General features: G+C 40.1%; 1 protein-coding gene across 2 annotated transcripts in view; it reads left to right on the top strand.

Annotated features, from left to right (window-relative positions):
• Positions 1 to 6,346: 6,346 nt before the first annotated feature.
• RPS6KA3 (ribosomal protein S6 kinase A3) overlaps positions 6,347 to 18,807 on the top strand; it is a 74,369-nt gene continuing 61,908 nt past the window's right edge. For both annotated transcript variants that reach the window (XM_062488065.1, XM_062488064.1), the window contains exon 1: positions 6,347 to 6,474. In XM_062488065.1, coding sequence (XP_062344049.1) covers positions 6,403 to 6,474 — 72 coding nt within the window. In that variant the 5' untranslated portion in view covers positions 6,347 to 6,402. The remainder of the gene's footprint in view (positions 6,475 to 18,807) is intronic.

The raw sequence follows: 18,807 nt of genomic DNA, 5'->3' as shown, positions 1-18,807 counted from the left end.
GTCACCTTGCATATATACCATTTTGCAACACTAAAGCTCTAAATAAGGAACCACATCTTAACACAGTATTCAGCTGCTCTGCAGTACAGGATAAATATTGCTGCCTCCTCATCCTGCTACTCCTTTTGACCAAGTTGTGACTCTGAAGCAAGGCCCTGAGCATGTCTTTGCTCAGTCAAATAGGACAAAGTGGGTCAACACAGCCGGGGCAGAGTGAGGTACTTATGGGAGGAACAGGGTTGTTTCATCTAGCATACTTCTCTTCACTGCTTTCAGATAATGCTTCCAGAACTGTCTTCCATCACATTCATGCTTCCCTTCAGTAAGCGCTGACTTAGGGGGATAGAAATGTGCACTCACTGTGAAACTGTGTCACTGCAATGTGCTGAGGATGTAAAATATACATACTTAGAGTAGGCACCTTTTCACCAGTCAAATCACTTGTGGGACACAAGGAAGGGTGCCAGTATGCTTTGGAGTTTGACAGCTCACAGCCAATACTCAGTGCTGAAAAAACACTTCAGGGTAAGTCAGTCATCAGAGAAGTTCCTTTTTGATAGCACATAGGCATGTGAATCCATCATTTCACTGAATCACAGAGGGGCCCGGGGCTCATACAGGGAGCTGAGGAAAATATTACTTCTACACAGCCTCTTGTACAATGTACACAATTATGATCCTTATTGATTTATATCTGATGATGTAATACGTTTTATTGATCACGGGAGAACATTTTTGGACATGCTCACAAATCTGGGCCCCCTCTAGCACTGCTTCGTTCTCCACAGGGCAAAAGGCAAGGCAGAAAGCTGAGATGCTGATGAAAAAGCCAGTGAACTGTCTTCAGAGAATATATGAATCTTTCAAACCAGTAGAGGTAGCAAACTCTATTTTTAGGTATGATCACTTCAACAGCACATATTTTGGAAAATATCCCCAGACTACTGGGAATGAGCATCAGGTGTTCTCAGGTGGGATAAAGGACAGCTATTAGCTCAGTGTGGAGAATCCTGTTCAGTATAATTAAGGGTCAGTAAAGAGAAAGTGAAGCTTTCTAGATTTAGAAGGGGTTCTTAGCTAAGAGACGCTGGGTGATCTGTAAAAGGAAGTGAAGAGTAAGATTTTTAGAGTAGATTTGGTAAGTAGCTTTTAAAGAGACTGAGGCACTATTTAATTGGGAGGGCATAAAATCAGGAAATTTAGGTAGTAAGGTTAAATAGCAGAAAAGTGAGATAAACTAGGCTTTCCTTGTCAGTAGGCTCTTTAAATCAGACTTAATTTGATAACAATAATAAAAGGGTTTGTGACCCTTAAATTCCTAGATCTGGGGGAGGTAGGGTGCATAAATAATGCTGTGGCCTCCTCTAGACCTCATGTGTTTAATAGCAATGATTTGTGAAGCCAAGTTTTTTATTGCTATATTGCTATACTGCATAATATGACATCATATTCTACCTCTATCACCACAGTTTTTGTTTCTGGGCTTTTGTTTTGGTTTTGTTGTTGTTTGGTTGGTAGGTGGGTTTTTGTTGGGGTTTTTTTGGGAACATCTATCTTGAGTTGCATTTAACCCAAGAGAATCCTGACCCTTGAACACTGATGCTTGTTCATACTCTACCATTTCCTTTTTGTCTCAAAATATCACAGTCTGAAATTCTAATCTGCTTCTCAGTGTTCCACTGCAAAGAGGTGACAATTTGTGTTCAGTATTTTACAGCAGGTTTCCATGCAAGATTTCAAAGCTCAGCAAGAGGTTTCTTATACTCTGTGGTAAACAGGATAAATTTTGGCATTCAGAAGATAAATCTGAGCTATCTGTATGTACAGAAACACTAAAATGAGAACATATGTTGGAGACAGGTATGCTGTAATGAGACCATATTTTATTGAATTCCAGATTTCCACTCAGGATGTAGAAACCACAGGCACAATTATTTCCTGCTAGCAGAGTGACCACAGATAAAACTCGGATAAGTGATTCCATTGAGCCTGATGCATTATGCTTTACCCTTGCAGTGCAATTTTATGTAAACATACTTACATCCAGAAAAGCTATAGTTTTAAGTAGTGAGTCAGACAATGTATCTCTAACATATATAGGATTTAGAAGCATTCTTATTGTCATTATCACATCTACTACACTTGCAGGATTAGAACTTCAAAGAAGAGCCTGCCAGAGGAAAATGCAGGAAATGTTTGCATTCCTGTATGATTCCATCATCCAGGGGCCTGTATTGGTGAAAGCACCCTTCAGCAGATGTTTTTTGAAAGGTCAGGTTAAATCTTAATACACAATAGATATTCATTTCAGTTCTTCCCTTTTTAATTATTGATTATAACTCTGATTCATACAGCAAATCCTTCTGGTATCTCTGCTATGACAACTCGCACCAGCTGGAAACTTCTTGCAGCACTTTGTCTCTCTTCCCCTGGTCTTTGTCAGCTTTCCAAACATCATTGAAACCATCCTTCCAATATCCCAGTGAGGTTAAGGAGATGTTCTTTGTGTCTGCACCTAAAGCACAGAGCAACCAATTCTAAGTAGTACTAAGGTTTCCTTCGTTTATTTTGGCAGGATGTATTTATGCTTCTCCATTCAAGGCATCCTCACACTTTTGAAAAGATCATGAAAAAAGACTAAGTCTCCTTTGTTGAACCTCATCTATATGAAGTGACTGGCTAAATTACACAATTGTTCTTTGTGTTCTGCTAGGAATTGAATCCAGGTGTCTTGCGAGTAAGAGTGTCTGTCTATTAGCTATACAAATAAATGGCATTGATATTTTTTTTTAACTTCTTGGAGGTTTTTTTCCCATATAAATTTGGGCAGTACCTTCTGTATATTTTCCTGTGCATTAAATTTAAATTATACACCTCAGGTCATAATTCTTGAAACAGAAATTCACATTTTTGCACTGTATTTACTGTTTCATATCCTATACAGTAGATACTTCATCATAATTCCCACCTAATGCACTACTAGACCTTATAGGGGAGTGTCAAGACTATGGGGCTTGTTGCCATAGTTTCATTCAGTTTTCTCCCTGTTTTTATGTGTATTTTAAAAATGCAAGTTCAAGTTCCCAAATATTATTCTGATGGTAATATCAGTGAACTAATTTTGCTTTATACTTACTATTTCGGGGGCCATGACTATGATAATTTGACTCTGCAAATAATTCTGCACTAATTGCAAAGAGTAAGTAGGTACTACTTAGAAGCTAAGCAAAGCATTAGATACCACCAACCATATGCAAGCTTCCCTAATTTTCTGCTACAAGAGGCTGCCTGTGGGAAAAGACAGGTAAGTACTATTAAGCTGATGTCTCCCTTGCAATCAAGTGACATTTTAGTGAGGTTTGTTAGAAACAAGAGGGAAAAAAATGGTGCAGCATGTGAAGCCCACCTAATTCATATGACAAGTTAATGGGATTTTATACAGCACAGTCATTTCAGTGCCATATGCTATCCTTTTCCTAACAAACGTGATCAAATCTTCTGTTGCAATGCATATAAAACATCCATGTGGATGCACCACGATGGCAACCACTTATGCAAAGGTGAAATCAACACCCACAACCGGGTCTGGTGACAGACAATTATTAGCAGTGACTGCAGTCAAGCAGAGATAGCTGTGCCTAGAGGGAAAAAGGGTAAAAGGAGAGGTTTGGTGCCACAGGTGAAAGAAATACCTTATTTTGGCCTGAGACAGAAGGAATGAAAATAGGAGCCACTGTATTGAGGCAAAATATCTTCAGCATCTTACTTCTTGCTGGGAGGATGATCCAACTCTGAGCTTAGCAGGATTTGAAAGTCAGAATCCCCTACATCTCCCAGAGATTAACTGATATGTTTGTCTTCCCTGTGGAGACACTTTCCAGATGATTTTCTTGCCCTGAAGTCTGTTCTTGCATAGTAGCTCCTATTAAAATCCCAATCCAGCTTTCTCTTTTATAAAATTTAAATGTGTGGTGTGATAATACTGAAACCCCTGAACAATGAAATGGCACACTTCTACCTAGTCTCTGTATTTCAGCGCCTGAGAAAAGGTCAGATTCCTAATGTTTGCAGCTCTCTTACCTGCTGGTGCAGAAGATCTTTGCCCCTGTTTTATTTTGGATTTTAAAAATGCATGCAGTGAAGTACAAAAGAGGATCTATGTAAAAAATTCAGAAATTATAACCCAACTGTGACCTCTCTCCCCTTCTATAAAGAGCTTAAAATTCAAACAAGTAATTTAGAATATGTACCCATTGCAAAAAAGGACAAGTATGAAAGGAAAAGAGATTGTGGAGTTTTTTAGTTAGAGGAAGGAAGTATTTTATAAAAAGGGACTTGTTGAACTATGTGAAATGCAAGCTTAGGTTTGGTGTAGTTTTCTTGTTGTGATTGCCACCTTTCAGTTCTCAGGTTCTTCTCCCTAATGGGACGTCTCAGATGTATGTACCTGATGGTGTAGTTGATGCAGGTACAAATACATGACCTTTGATAAAGTCAAATGAAATATCCCTGTGGGGGAATAGAAACTTGTATTTCCGGAGGGATGTGAGGTAACATTTTTTTTAACATCATGAATTTTTACATTAACTCAGGGCTTTCTTTTAAAGTCCTGATTTTTGTGTCAACCACATAATGTGTGACTGCTGTGAAAAATTAGTTTTATGTTCAACATTTCAGCAGCCAGTCTGAGACTGAAGTGACCTGCGCTGATGAGACTATGAAAAATTATTCCTTGTATTATGATTAATATAATAATGCAAACATTATTATATTAAGCATAAAGGCTGCCAAGCACTACTGATTTATCTGTTTTCTATTGCCTTGTTCTAAATTTCATACTATTAATCAGCCAGAGTTCTGCAAATTAACCACATTGGAAGGAAGCAGTCCCAATTCCTCTTCAGCCTTTAATAGGCTGGGTTGGTTGGTAGGGTTTTTTTGAGGACAACAGAAGGTTAAAAAGGGTAAGTTTTGATGTGGATCTGTTCCCTGGTATAACTCACCACATGATAGCACAAGCAATTGCACCCCTTCAAAAGAGAGGCCGATGCAAGGGCCAGACTGAACTGCAGTGAAGAAGGGGAGGGCGCATCTGCTTCTCCTGGCTTCAAGTGATCATCCAACTGTGACCTTTTATTCCAGATATGGAAGTCTCTGTAGGACCAGCTGAAGACTGATTCATTATGAGCAACTGCCTATCCACTCCTTTGTTCCTCTTTGTAGATAGGTATTTATGCTTACATGAAGTGGGATCAAAAATGCAACCAAGCAGCAACAGAAGCAGCCTGTGTTCATCACAGCAGTGTGTGCATGCACACACACACACACACACTTCTAATTACTAGCACTCTTGCCATTTCTCCCACTCTAAAAAACCTTCCAAGTATTTAAAGAATGTTAACTTTTACAAAGGATGGAAAAAATCATGTGACCTGTCAAAATCTAGAAATGCTCAGGGCAGTGGGGGCTGTCGAAAACTAAGCAGCCTTCTCAAGTAGTTCTGGAAAGTTTGGCTCCAACAGCAAGAAGCCTGACACCAGTGCTCACCCACCTTCAGTTGCTGGTCTCATGTTTCAAGGATTCAAGGATTCTTCAGCATCAGCCAAGCCATCTAAGGTTGCAAAACGATGGGTGTTTATGACAGTGGTAAACATGTAACACCCCATAGGATGTGGGTCTCGGTTTATATGTTTGCGTACCAGCTGACAACTGAGAATAAAAAGTAAAATATGGGCCGTTTTCAGAAACTATGGAGGTTGTGGGTTTTTTTGACAGCTTTATCTTCATGTCCCTTGGCCTGTTGGAAGTATGACTTTCCCGCTTCGAGGCAACTCCTACTCACGCAGTCCAACTACTACTTAAACGGTGCTGCTACAAAACAAATTCCTACATCTGAATTCCTTTCCCTCTTTGCCTAATGATATTCTGCACAGCACCACCCGCCTCTCAGCTTCTCCCTCCGCGCTTGTTCGTGACACAAACTCCCCGTGCCGGCCATTCCCCGCAGCCGGGCGGCAGCAGCGGCAGCCCCGGTTCCCGCACTCTGTCTCCGCGGGGCCGGGCCCGCCGCCCCTCGCGGGCTCGGGGCGCAACGAACGGCGCCTCTCGGGGCCGCCGGGCGCAGGCGCGGGCGGGCCGGGGCCGCCGCCATGTCGTGAGCGGAAGCCGCGCCGGGCCGGGCCGGGGGAGGGCGGCAGCGCGGCCCCGCCCGGCAGCGGGGAGGTGCGCGGGGGAGGGACGGGCGCACAGCGGCGGCGGCAGCGGACGGCAGTCGCCGCAGGAGCCGCCGCCGGAGCCAGCCGGGCTGTCCCGCGCCCTCCGCAGCGCTCTCTGCCTGCCTGGCCGCCCCCGCCGGGTAGTGGGAACGCGGAGCGCGGAGGCTGCGGGAGCCGGACGGGGAAGATGCCCCTGGCGCAGTTGGCAGACCCTTGGCAGAAGATGGCTGTGGAGAGCACGGCCGAGAGCAGCACCGAGGTACGGGGCGGGCGGGGGGGAGCTGCGGGGGAAGTTGCGAGGAGAGGACGGGACCGGGACTCCCGGTTGCGCCGCCGCTCAGGGGATGGGGCAGAGTTTCCCCCCGCGAGGTTCTGGAGGTCCCCCCGGCGGCGGGACTCGGCGAGCGCCGGCCCCTGCACGCCGCTCCCTCTCCGGGGCACAGACTCACGGCCGGCACCGGCCGGGACTCCCCCGCCCGCGCCGGGCTCGGGGCGTGTTTCCCGGGACCGGGCTGCTCCCGGCGTGCTCCCTCCCCTTCCGCCCCGTTCCCGGGAGGGAGTAACCTGCCTCCGCGGTGGCCGCCGGCTTGGGCGCTTTTGTTCCAGCGCGGTGTCTGGTTACTGTCACGGCGAGTTTCCTTTCCCAGGGCGGCTCCGCCGGCGTGGCTCGAGGTGGGCAGGGGCGCCAGGCCTGCCCTCGCCTTGCCCGGTGCCCTCGCCTTGCCCGGTGCCCTCGCTTTACTGCCGCTGTCCGTGTGGGTACCCGCCCGGTGCCGCTGCCCCCTTACCTCAGCAGGATGGGGTTGCCGGCAGTTTCTCGAGCATTTGGGAAACCGCAGGGACGTGAAGGCTGGTGAAGCATGGGTGGGTGAAGCTTTGTGCTCGGCGGAGTTGCCGGGAACGTCCCCGGGGCGCCGCGCTGTGTGGGCTTCCCGCTGTGGTAGCGGGGAGTGCGTGTTGTGCCTGTCCTTGTTAGGCAGGACGCGTGTCAGCTTTCCTAGGCTGGAATAATGAGAGCGGCTGGAAATTAGAATCACTTGCATCCGAGGCCATAGAAGCTTTCAGCTGTTTAGGTTTTTTTTTTCCCTACTACTGCTGGTTTGGATCTGTGTGAAGGCTGCATCTACACAGTGAGTTGTGCTTGCTTCGTGAGTCTCTAGTAGCCCTCAGTGCGTGTGCTACTTTGTGACCAGATTCCGTCTGAAATGAGAAAGCTGCTTCTGACACTGCAGCTTCGACCTGAATCGGCTCCAGCTGATACGCAGCCAGGCTGCTTCAAGTGATGCTGATGTGGAACGGTGTGGACCCAGGCCAGCTCACAACAATTAGTCGCAAGGTTAGAACTCTCTCCTTAGTGAGAGGAGCAAAGAGAGACCAGTGCAGAGTTTCTGCAGTATCAGGATTTGTCCTTTTGATCTTTGTCTTGTCATCCTTCTGCTGAAAATCTCTGTATCTCAGGGAGTCAGAAGAACCTACAGTTTAGATGTGACACGCACATCTTTTAAACTCTTGCCAGGTAGTGTAGTTACTTTTAAATTCGTGCTACATATTCTCTGACTTCTGGAGTAGTGAGATGATTTTAAATTGGGAGAAACTATAATAGTAGTGTGATGCTTGAGGGTGGGGCCGAAGGTGTTAAGAGGAAACACTTAGATTAATCATTTAGAGAAAACAACTGTTGCTTTAGTCTTTGATGCTCACTGCATGCAGTCTAACTTCATAGTATGTATGCTACATAGGTAGAAAGACAGTTTATTTGCAATGTGTATGCATGTGTGATTATACTTTGTTACTTGTTTTAGCATATTTCAGACACTATTTGTTTTAAAATTGCTGTCAAAAACTTCTTGAAGCAAGTGTATTTTATCACTTCCTTAAAAATAATTAAACTTTAATATTGACATGAGTCTACAGTAGTTTATCACCAGAAAATGTCTAGGACCACTCATAAAACATGAAGCAGCATGAACTGACAGGTTTGTACTCCAAGGCCCTAGTCTAGAATAAACAGTTCTTGAAAAGACCAGGCTGCACCTGCAAAAGCTTCTCAGATGACAGTCAAAAGGAAAAAGTTACTTAGAAACGTTGCTTGCATGAAATGACTATAAGAAAAGATTTTTAGTCAAAATAGATAAGTTTAACTCAAATACATAGACAAATGACCTAAATACATAACTTAGATGTTTGATTTGCATGAGTTGTGTTTATCTGTAGCATAGCAATATCCTAATTACAGACCCTATTCTGCAAGAGTGTCCTTAGGCAAGAATATTCTTCCATTTGCCTGAAACTTACTGTGATTTCAGTCATAGTTTGATACTAATAATGTCCTTAGTTGTAACTCTGACTGAAGTGTTTCCACTAACCTCTGGGATTTGCTAACATAGTTCTTGTAACACTTTATTACCTGCACGAGGAATTACAAATTTTTGAGCTCTAAAACTCAGCTCAGACACTTCCCTTGTCGTAATGACTGGTGGAGTTTTTAATTGACTTGATTTTTCATTTGTTTCCCAGCACAGTCTTGCAGTTACAGTGGTACCACCAAGGAGGTGATAATCTATGATGGGTGAGCAAATTTAGGAGGAGGAGGATAAAATACCTTTAAATAGCTTTAGTTTGGAAATGTAAATAACCACAAACAGCTGCTGTAACTTAGTTGTGCAGAACAGTAGAATATAGTCTTTCTTAAAAAATAAAGCAGACAATGTTTTTAGATAAAATGTGGCTTTGTGGTTTTCAAAAATAATTTTCAGGACTTCTGCTTCTACAGGTGCAAATAGGTCAGTGATCCACATTACATCTCTGGCAGCTTTTTCTATGTGTAAAGTTTTACGCTATTTTAAAAATATTTAGTCTGTATAATATGTGTAGTTTCAGTTTCATGTTGTAAGTCACAGAGCCTTTAAAAGTTGTGGAATGATGCTGTCTCTTATTGACTCAGTGTCTACTCAGGATTCATAACAAGCATAGGTTTGTTTTTCATGGTGAGAATATGCCTGTTATTGCAAGTCATCTGCTTTCGAGCAAATTAAATATTGATGATTTGAGTTTGCATTTGAATACCTGAATAACTAGCCTGATCCTTTGATCTGTACTCCCAGCTATGCATATTAGTGTGAACTGGAGGAGAATGAATACAGTTATGGCAGCCAAATTTTGGACATCAATATGTTGAAAGAGCTGGCCATCATATGGAAATGCCATTTGCTGGACTTTCTGAGAAGCATTTGTGACAGCTGTAGTTAGGAGTTTTAATTTAGATACTCCAAATTGACTGTGGAGAAAGTTTTTTTTTTTTGGGTTTTTTTCCCCACTGCTCTGCTCTTGACAGGGTTTTATGGTCACTTGTTCAGGTGTTTAAATAGATGGTATGACTCTTCCTTCACAAATTTCTTTGGTTTATATTCTGTATCCAAGATTGTTTGGACTTTGCATGAGACAAGGGATGCTAACATTTAACAGTCATGCTGATACTTTACAGAAACTAGTGTAAAGTAAATTTTGCTTTGTAATTTCATTCTGATTGTCAGTGTGGCATTCTCTATGCCAATATATATTTCTGGCTTGGGAGCTGAAGTTTGTTGGATGTCTTGCCACCTGTAGCCTTGAGTCCATGCTTGTGATTGTCTCTTCACATTCTGTATTTTGTAATCAGTGTTGTACTTGTCTTCCACAGGAACAAAGGCTATATTTACAGTCATTTCTGCTATAGCCAGCACAGGTAAATAGTTAAAGCCAAAGTGGAATCACCTAAATGGACTGGTCTGTGGGGATTTTGAAGACTGTCCATTGTCTCTCCATTACAGACAAAATTGCGTGCAGCATTCGGCTGTTGCTTCTCATGCACAACTGCTGTCAGCACAGTGCATTCTGAAGTCTGAATTTTTCACTGATTGGTGGGATGACATTTTCTTGTACTGAGTTAAAAATAGGAATTGGGAATTTCATTCTTATCTAAATTGGTAGTATACACTGTATTGCACAAACTGCTGTGGTAGATAACAGATCTTATATATAGGTAAATGCTATAAACACATCATCTGCATGAAAAGTGTTAGGGAGAGGGGGAGCATGTTCAGATTTTTTTATATCCTTATTGGTACCATTTTTACCTGCTTTGTTTTTACACAGTCCTAGTCTGTGACATAGTAATGATGTCCTGTGGTCTGCTGAGTGGGGCAGGAGAAGGCAGGAGCTTTACTTTGCTGAATTCAGTACCTTTATGCACTACTGTGTGCTCTCTGCAGTTCTTTGTTTCCTTGTAAAGGTGTTGAGTTTAACTTTTTGAATGTTTTTGTTGGTTTTCTTATAACAGCAGCAGTTCTTATCTTGTTATTGTTTTGATTGTTGTAGTGTAGACAATATTTCTTGCCCCAGCTGGGACATGTAACACAAAGTAGATGTAAGCAGATTGACACATTTAAAGGAGTGTCTGTTATCTTTGAATTGGTTGTGGTCTGTCACACTAACTGTAGTTGTTTGTCATTTGAAATGCTTGATTTAAAGTCAGTGATACATAGACTGAGGTGGGCATTTAATTATTTCCGCACATCAAAAATACTAGCTTTGTGTGTTGACTGATCTTGGCAGTTGGCAGATCTACCAGCTTTAAGAACTTATTCAAGATACTGGTTTGGAGTTTTGTTTTTATCCTGTGGCACTTGGTTGGAGGAGGTGTTTTGTTTTGGGTTTGGGGCTTTTTTTTTTTTTTTCCCCAACAGATATAATTCATAGCCATACTCCAGTAGTGAAACTTTAAGCAGTTTTTCAGGCCAGAGTAGATTTGCATAATTGATTTTTTTTTTCAGTCTTGATGACTTTCAAGAGGAGAACAATTTAATCAGTAGAACTGGAAACAGTTAGAATCCCTTCAGGGGACTTCTGAGTTTGGGTGAAGTGGTTGAGTACCACAGTTGCTGTGCTATATGCTTGCATACATGATAGCATGCTACTTATTCTCTCCTTATTCCCTGAAATAAGATTAAATGCCTCACCCATTGGAAATAGAGGGGAGAAAAAATCTGGTGTAACAGATGGGAAAATGAGTCTCAACAGCTTAGTGACCCCATCTGGCATCATTCATGGAGTTTGTTCTAGAACTACAAAAACTCTAATTTCTTGGGACCTACTCCAGTGCCTTGACCATAAAGTTACTGCTGGTTTGTTCTTGTCAGTAAGAGTTATCATATGTTGCCTTTGATGCAAGAAAGCTCTGTGTATGCTTAATGCTCCACGTCGCTATTTTTGGAAGAAATGTGCTACCTTTTTTTTATATTTATTAATTTCTTTATTCAGTGAAGTCATTCAATTGTGTATAAGTGAGTATGTATCTTAAAAATACATTGTTGTCCTCTAGGTCTGTTTCCTGACAGTTTCTAAGTTTAAATTAAAATTAATGTGGAAAGGAAATTTAAATAATTTAATCTAAGCATTAATTTATTGAAATGTGCTTAGCTATATGCAGATGATGTGAAGAAATAGTATTTTGTGATTTAAAATAACCAGCAATTCATAGCTCTGAAAAATAAAACCCTTTTTGTCCTGCAAATTCAAAAGGTGGTGGTTTTAGGATGTAAATATTATTTGAACTATTTCTTGCATAACATGTTTTCCAAAATTAGTTACTGTTAGAACCTAGAACTTACTTGTGAAAACCGTGCTTTTAGCTTCATGGGGATTCTTTCTCCTCTTGTCTTCTTGTAGCTGACTTTTGTTATACAGTCACTTCAAAAATCCTGAATTTTAGAAAATAGTGAACTTTTTCCACAGCTTATTCTCTCTTCTTAGCTGAATGTATCAAAATAATAAATTATAAGTGTAAAGAGTAATGCTTTACTTGACTGCAGTATTAAATTTCACCCTTTGCATTTATCATGCATTCTGAGAAACCAGCTGACATCTGAAAACCTGTGTGTGCAGCACAGGGAACTGCAGTGCACAGCCTTGCTGTGCTTGCTGGCTGTCCGTGCTCATAGGGGAAGGGCCTGGCACGTCCTCCCTGCATGCCTCCAGTCCTTTGGCAGGAGCCCAGGAAGGCACAGGGCATTTCCATGGGCCTGGGACTGCAGGAGGCAGGGAAGGTGAGGTGCACTTGCCTTCTCATGCAGATGCAGGCTTGGTAATAAGATTTGTACACTGTCAGGTGCCAGAGTCACTCTTAAGATTGTGTGCAAGCAGTAGGAATTTATTTTATTTTCAGGTGTGCAGTAGTGGTTGGATATATTGAGGCAGGTGATTTCTAATGTGTGTATTTCTTTTTCCTCTTTGGAGCAGATGAACAGAGATTAAGTGCTGTGAGACTTTTCTGCTTTGTTTTACTAAGGCTGCTGAATTGATGTGTTAAGTGTAATCATTTAGTACCCATCCACTTATACAGGTAGGAAACTAAATGAGCCTTTCTCTTTCCTGCCTTTTTCTTATTTTTTTGGGTTGTTGGTTGGTTGGTTTTTGTTTGTTTTTGTTTTGATTTGTTGTTTTGGGTTTTTTTTTGTGTGTGTGAACGCATGACCACACATGATTTCAAGCTCGTTTTAGCTACACAGACTGCTGCATGTCCAAGACAAAGATTTTATAACAGTGTGTGTACAGCATCTTGAGTAGTGTTGTGGCACAGTGCTTGACTTCAAGATAAGTTAATTCAGAGAATTAAACTTGTTGAGAGCTGCAAACTTTTTTTACTATTATTTTCTAATGTGACTTGGCACAGTGCTGGACAAATGCCAGCCAAGGAAAGCCTTGCAGTGCAGGAAAGGGGACTGCTTTTCTGTATTGTTAAACTGTACTCTTGAGTCATACTAGATAGGAGGAAGGTGGCAAAGTAGATAGTGTTTACGAAATCACAGTTAAAGTTGCCCAAGCATCTTAACTTAAAGAAGTTTGGCTTTGCACCTAAATGATTTGCAAGTTAATGGCTTTTATCTGAGGTTGTCTATGGAGAGGCAAGTTTCAACATCCTGTTGTTTCTTTTAATACTCAGCAAAGGAAGCAGTCAATCACCTTAGAAAATAAAATTGAGAATAAATTATGTGAAATTAATTGAACTTGAGTTAACAAAATTTTATATAAAAAAATACTTGTGGCATTTTTTTTAGTAAGGAGATTTTAATACTTACCTGTACTATTTCTAACAGTATATGCAAAATGTTTTGGGTAAGTTCTATAAGAGAATAGCCAGAGAAGTCTAAGATGATGGCTCACTTCTGCTATTTACATCTCGTAAATTTTAATCGGGTCAGGATTTAGGTAAGTGCTTTGGATCTGTGTGGCTTCGCAGCTCAGAAGTTAGGGCACAAGTCATTAATTCAGATCCTATTAAAGCCTTATATTATATTTAAGCACTGGAATAGATTGTGAAAACTCCTGAAGATTTAAGAAGAGCTTAGACATAAATGTCTTGTGAGCAGCATTGTAGGAATAGCTGATTATGCTTTGGTGCATGGAGATAGATCGGATGACCTCTTAAGGTCCTCTTAGTCTATTTTCGACTATTTTTTTGCAGATCTATTTTTTTTTCCTCATAGTGCCTCATTGCTGCTTAGAATAGCAAGTTTGAATGTGCACAGTTCAAAAGTTTTTTACCGAATATGATTCCACACAGGCTTGTGGCAGATTTGTTACAAGTGTTTCAGTGGGAATGCTGCATTCTGTGCTGCTTTGAAACAAGCAGGAGCATTATCACAGCTTTACTCTGTCCAAGGACCTCACGGTTCCTGGGCTTTGTCAGTTGAGAGTCCCTTAGAAACACCAAAGACAAAGAGCTTGGATCTATATATACCCAGTGTTTTAATGACTAAATAATAAATAATACTGAAAGTTCTCGTGTTTAAATCCAATAACTACAGTTGTTGGGTAAGTCTGGAAGTTTTGGTAGTTGACAACTAGGAGTTACCTGAGAGAAGGTTCACCTGTGTTACTCATTGGCATGTTAAAACTTCCACATAACAATTTGTAAAGGGTCTGATTCTGATGTCTTATCTCTTTTTGCTGACTTGTGTCCTCAAAGCATCATTCTGCATTGATATGCAGTTTAATTATTGATTTAACTCTTGTTAGGTCTTGATTAATTATGAAGTCTAAGAATATAACATTTTTTTTCTTTACTGAGTTTTATGGTTCTGCTACAAGACACCAATTACATGGAAAAGCCAATAGTTTCCAAAGTCTACTGAGCTCCGTTTATAGTATAAAGACTACTTATTAATTTACATGCTGAATTGCAGTACTAATAATTAGGAAATTGTGAATTTAATAGCAATGGAATTATTCCAAATGGTGCAATTGGTATCAGTTTCATAATGGGTTTTTAAGTAGGTGACAGACGTAGTTGAGGAAAAATGTTAAAATATATACCGGAAAGAATACTTAAGCATCCTGAGATAGTCTAACAATAGTCTAAATGCAAAGGGGAGATATTCTGGGGGTGGAAGAAGGTGTATAATATGAAAGAAGGTCTGGTGATAAACTTAATGTACTTCAGAAGAAAAATTATTTTAGTCTGCAGAAAAGAACAAAGTTTTTAGCAAGGTAAGTCCAAAACAGTGGAACTTGGATTTGCAAACAGAATGTAGGAATGGAGATGCTAAACTAAATCTAAAAACATCAAGCATATATTATCTATCATAGTATTGATTAAACTAAGGGGAAAATAGGAAAAATTAGTTCAATAGGAAACATAATGATTTGCCCACTTAATATTTTAATTGATGTGGTTTGGATACATGTAAAAAGCTTTGTAATGAGAATGATGGTTACCTGACCTTATTATTAAAACAAGGTATCCTGACCCAGATTACTAAGTCCTAATTGTATTTATGGATGCTAGGTGCTGTATTGTACATACAAAATTACCCATCTGGATCCAGTGCTAATCAGAAAAGTAGATGTGAAAAGCATTCAGTTTATTGTGTAGATGAGTTTTGCCAGACTTCTGAGATGAATTGGATTTCTTGCAGTAAATGTTGGAACCATAATTTAAAAAAAAAAAAAGGTGGCATTATGCCTTGCAGATCAATATATAACTGTAGTATGTAAAGTGTAGGATATTCAGTGCTTCAAAGGAAGTGGTTATTTGATTGTGGGGGGATGTGGGCTACATCTCTTGGTGTACTTTTTTTATACAGAGTTTGCTGTGACCGTGTTTTGTTGATACCAGTACCTTAACATATGATGCTACTTGTGACCTCATCATCCCTTCAGTGTGTTTTTTTTATGAGTGTGCATTGCTGATCCAGATTTGAAATAATTTGAATTTTAAAAAATCTTTCTTTAAACTGTCCTTCTGCCAGGAACTTCTGAAGATTTCTGACATCTTGAGAGTTCAGTGGGTTGCAGCCTGTAATTTTTGGTTGCTAGAAATATTGATGATTGATTGACTTTTGTGTCAGATGTTCTATCAGATCATATGGGGGACATTCATGTACCAGCTGCCTGAAAAAGATTCCCTGGTGTCTCTCTGCTTTATACCTAGTGGAGAACCTGTAGGATCTCTTTGTTCCTGTCCATAAGCCTTCAGGAAAACTGCAGGAACCCAGCTGTGTTTAGGTATTGATTTCTACTAATTTAATGAGATACGGCAACAGGTTTAAAAGTTTTGGGTAAACAAATATTGTACCTTAATTAACATGACTTTTTGCACTGGGAAACAGAATAGGAAGTTGAATCAGAAGGGATTGGAAGACCATTTTGTAGGTTGTCTTTATAAGGGATGTGCACCCTCCTTTCCCTGGCAGAAACTGATTGTTGATGTATTCAGGTATAAGTAGACATTTTCTGTGGACCTTTTCTGTTGTTTTTGTTGTACTTTTGTGTCACCGTCTGAAATACATTTTACTTTTGGAACCAGAATACTGGGATTAGCCCGATCTTGGATCAATTCTGCTTACTTAATTGTCCTGCTATGGAAGCAGAGCACCTGAAGAATAATCAAAGTTAGTCACTGTCTTTTGAATTACATATATTGATATATTCAGCCTTGTCTTAGTCTGTGTTCCTCAGACTGTCATACCTACTCCAGTCTGTTATGTCATCGAGGCATGCCCTTGGTGCTAGTTAAGTACTAGAGGGAGTCTATGCCCAGCAAAACAAAATGTTTCATTTGCTCACCCCTTAAGCATGCTGCTGACCTCCTCACACCGGTTTCAATAGTACCTTTTCCAACAGTAACCTTTGGGCTTTACATTTTAACTTCTAAGAAAGGCTGTCTGCTTTGTAGCCTTTGCAAATACACAGCTGCTTTCCATTTAATGGTATATACCAGCAAACCATAAATCATATATACATATTCTTCTTTACCTTACATGGCTCAGACTGTTCTGAGAAAAACTGGTTCTACCATCCAGTGATTCCTTTAGCATAATCATTGCTTGGGTAGACCTGTTTAAAAAGATTTTGCTAATTCAGTGTTCTGGCTCAGACATGACTGCACGGTGTTCATGCTGATTCCTTGAGTTTATTCCTAGTTCCAGTGAGTGTGTTTTGAATGCATTTCTTGAGTTCAGCTGAAAAGTAACTGTAAAGAGTGCAGGATTAAACAGGAAAACCAGATTGTGCAGAACAGTTTATTTGTTTTGCAGAAGTTTGCTGTGGTTTTTCTGGTTGAGAAAGTCAGTGAGGTTGAAGATTAGAGCCTTTTGACAAACAGAGGTTGGTCTTGCCTTTTTGTCTTTGAAGGGGTGCTTGTCTGAAGTTTCTGAGAGTGGTTTTCACTTCCAACTAGTTTCAGTTGTCTTAAAATAGTAAATGTGAAAACTTGAACTTATTGTATGGTAAATTCTTATTTAACCTGAAGTTAATGTACATTATTATTTAGCAGAATGACTACTGTAGCAGGAATCACCATTTCTGAAAATCTGCATGTGGAGTGGAATCAGTGTAAAGCACATGGTTTTGGTGTACAAATTGCCCTATTTTAGGCCTCAGAGTTTAGCCATTGTTGTTAAGACATTATAGACTCCTCCCTTCCAGCTAAAGTAAATTATTTTATTTGTTCTACTCTTTTTTTTCTTTTTTATTTTCCCCGAAGGAAGCTGTCTTATAGCATAAACAGAATGTAGAGATGTGTAGCTAAAATACAAATGTGAATTTGTCATAAATTTGAGAAAAGGGGAAGTATATGACTTGTGGCCTTGATGGTAATGATATATGTACTCTCAATATGTTTCCTTGCAAAAAAGCCTTTATTAAAAACACTCATTTCTGTTACTTAGCTAAACTGGTATTTTTCTGGTCTTCTATTTTATAATATCAACTTTTTATTTATCTTAAGGAAGGATAGTACAATACAATAATCACTGACTGTACACTATAAGTAAAAAATATTCCACTATGGGGAATGCAGGCTTTTTGGAGAATCATCTTACCAAATTACCTGTAATTTGCTGTACAGATAGAAGGTTGTGTTGACTGTTCTTAACTGAGACAGCTTTTAAGGATTATATTCACTGCTGTAGTAATGTATAGAACATGCCACTGTTTTCTTACTAGTCCTCCCCCATGGAAAGATTAGAGTAGACCAGAGTCATGCCAGAAATCTCTAGTATCTTCCTGAAGCCAGGAAGTATGAGAAAATAGCACTGCTGCCCTGTGCCAGATGTACATACTAGAATGACATTCAGAAAGCCCAGCCACCTAAACAGAATAACCAGCAAACAAACAAACAAACCTAAAGAAACACCCCCTCAAAAAAACACAAGCCACCTGTGTTGTATTTGGGAAATCCATTATTCCTGTAATTTAGCTTTTTCCAGCTGCATCTTCCATTAAAAAAAAAAAGCTCAGGAGAAATGTTGCTAGAGAACTGGTAATCATCTGATTGAACATTCAGTGTGCTTGCAATATTTGGAAATTAGAATTCATAAGTGGTTAGGATTTAATCTGTCACATATGAAAGACTCTCCTCTAGCCATATGCAAGGTAAAAGATTCTATTAATCAGAAGCTGTTACAGAAGAATTCTAGGAAGGTTCTGAAAATTTCTGCTGAAAAACTGAGTAGTGGAGAAGAAGGTGTGGAATGAAGCTAAAATCTCTGAATTTCTGAGCAGCTTTTATTAACTTTCTGACATCTAAAAGGCAACTGTCTATACATTTATGTGACTTTTAAGTAAATTAGGAATTGAAAAAATTGATTAATCAGACTTGGGTTTCTCTAGGGAAACAATGCACAAATGAACTCAAATTCTGTCCCCAATAGTAATGGAAAATGGTACCCATTTTTAATAGATCTTAATTTATTTCTAAAATGATACTGAATTACTGTTCATCTTTGGGAGCAAACTAAGAATTAATGCCTGAGGTGATGCCCTGTACCATAACTTAGGAAATTCATACTTTTCCTTACAACTTGCTATTGGTCATGTTTGTTGTGTAAGCAAAGTCATTCCAAGTCTTTCAGGGAAAAATATCTCAGAAATTCTCCAAGTATCACTGTCAAGAAAAAGCCTGTCTTGACCAACAAGGTATTTAAGATTTATTTTTTTTTTTATCTTTATGGATACATTTCAAATTCAAAAGCCTTTTTCTGTATGGCTTGTTAGAATGGCCCTTGGGAAAGTGCAGTGGTAAAGGCTGTAAAATTGCTAGTAAAATTAGAAT

Source organism: Cinclus cinclus, chromosome 2, assembly GCF_963662255.1.
Source record: "Cinclus cinclus chromosome 2, bCinCin1.1, whole genome shotgun sequence".
In the NCBI taxonomy this organism is placed as follows: Eukaryota; Metazoa; Chordata; class Aves; order Passeriformes; family Cinclidae; genus Cinclus; species Cinclus cinclus.
The sequence above is the reverse complement of the archived record's forward strand: the minus strand, read 5'-3'. Positions and strand labels throughout refer to the sequence as shown.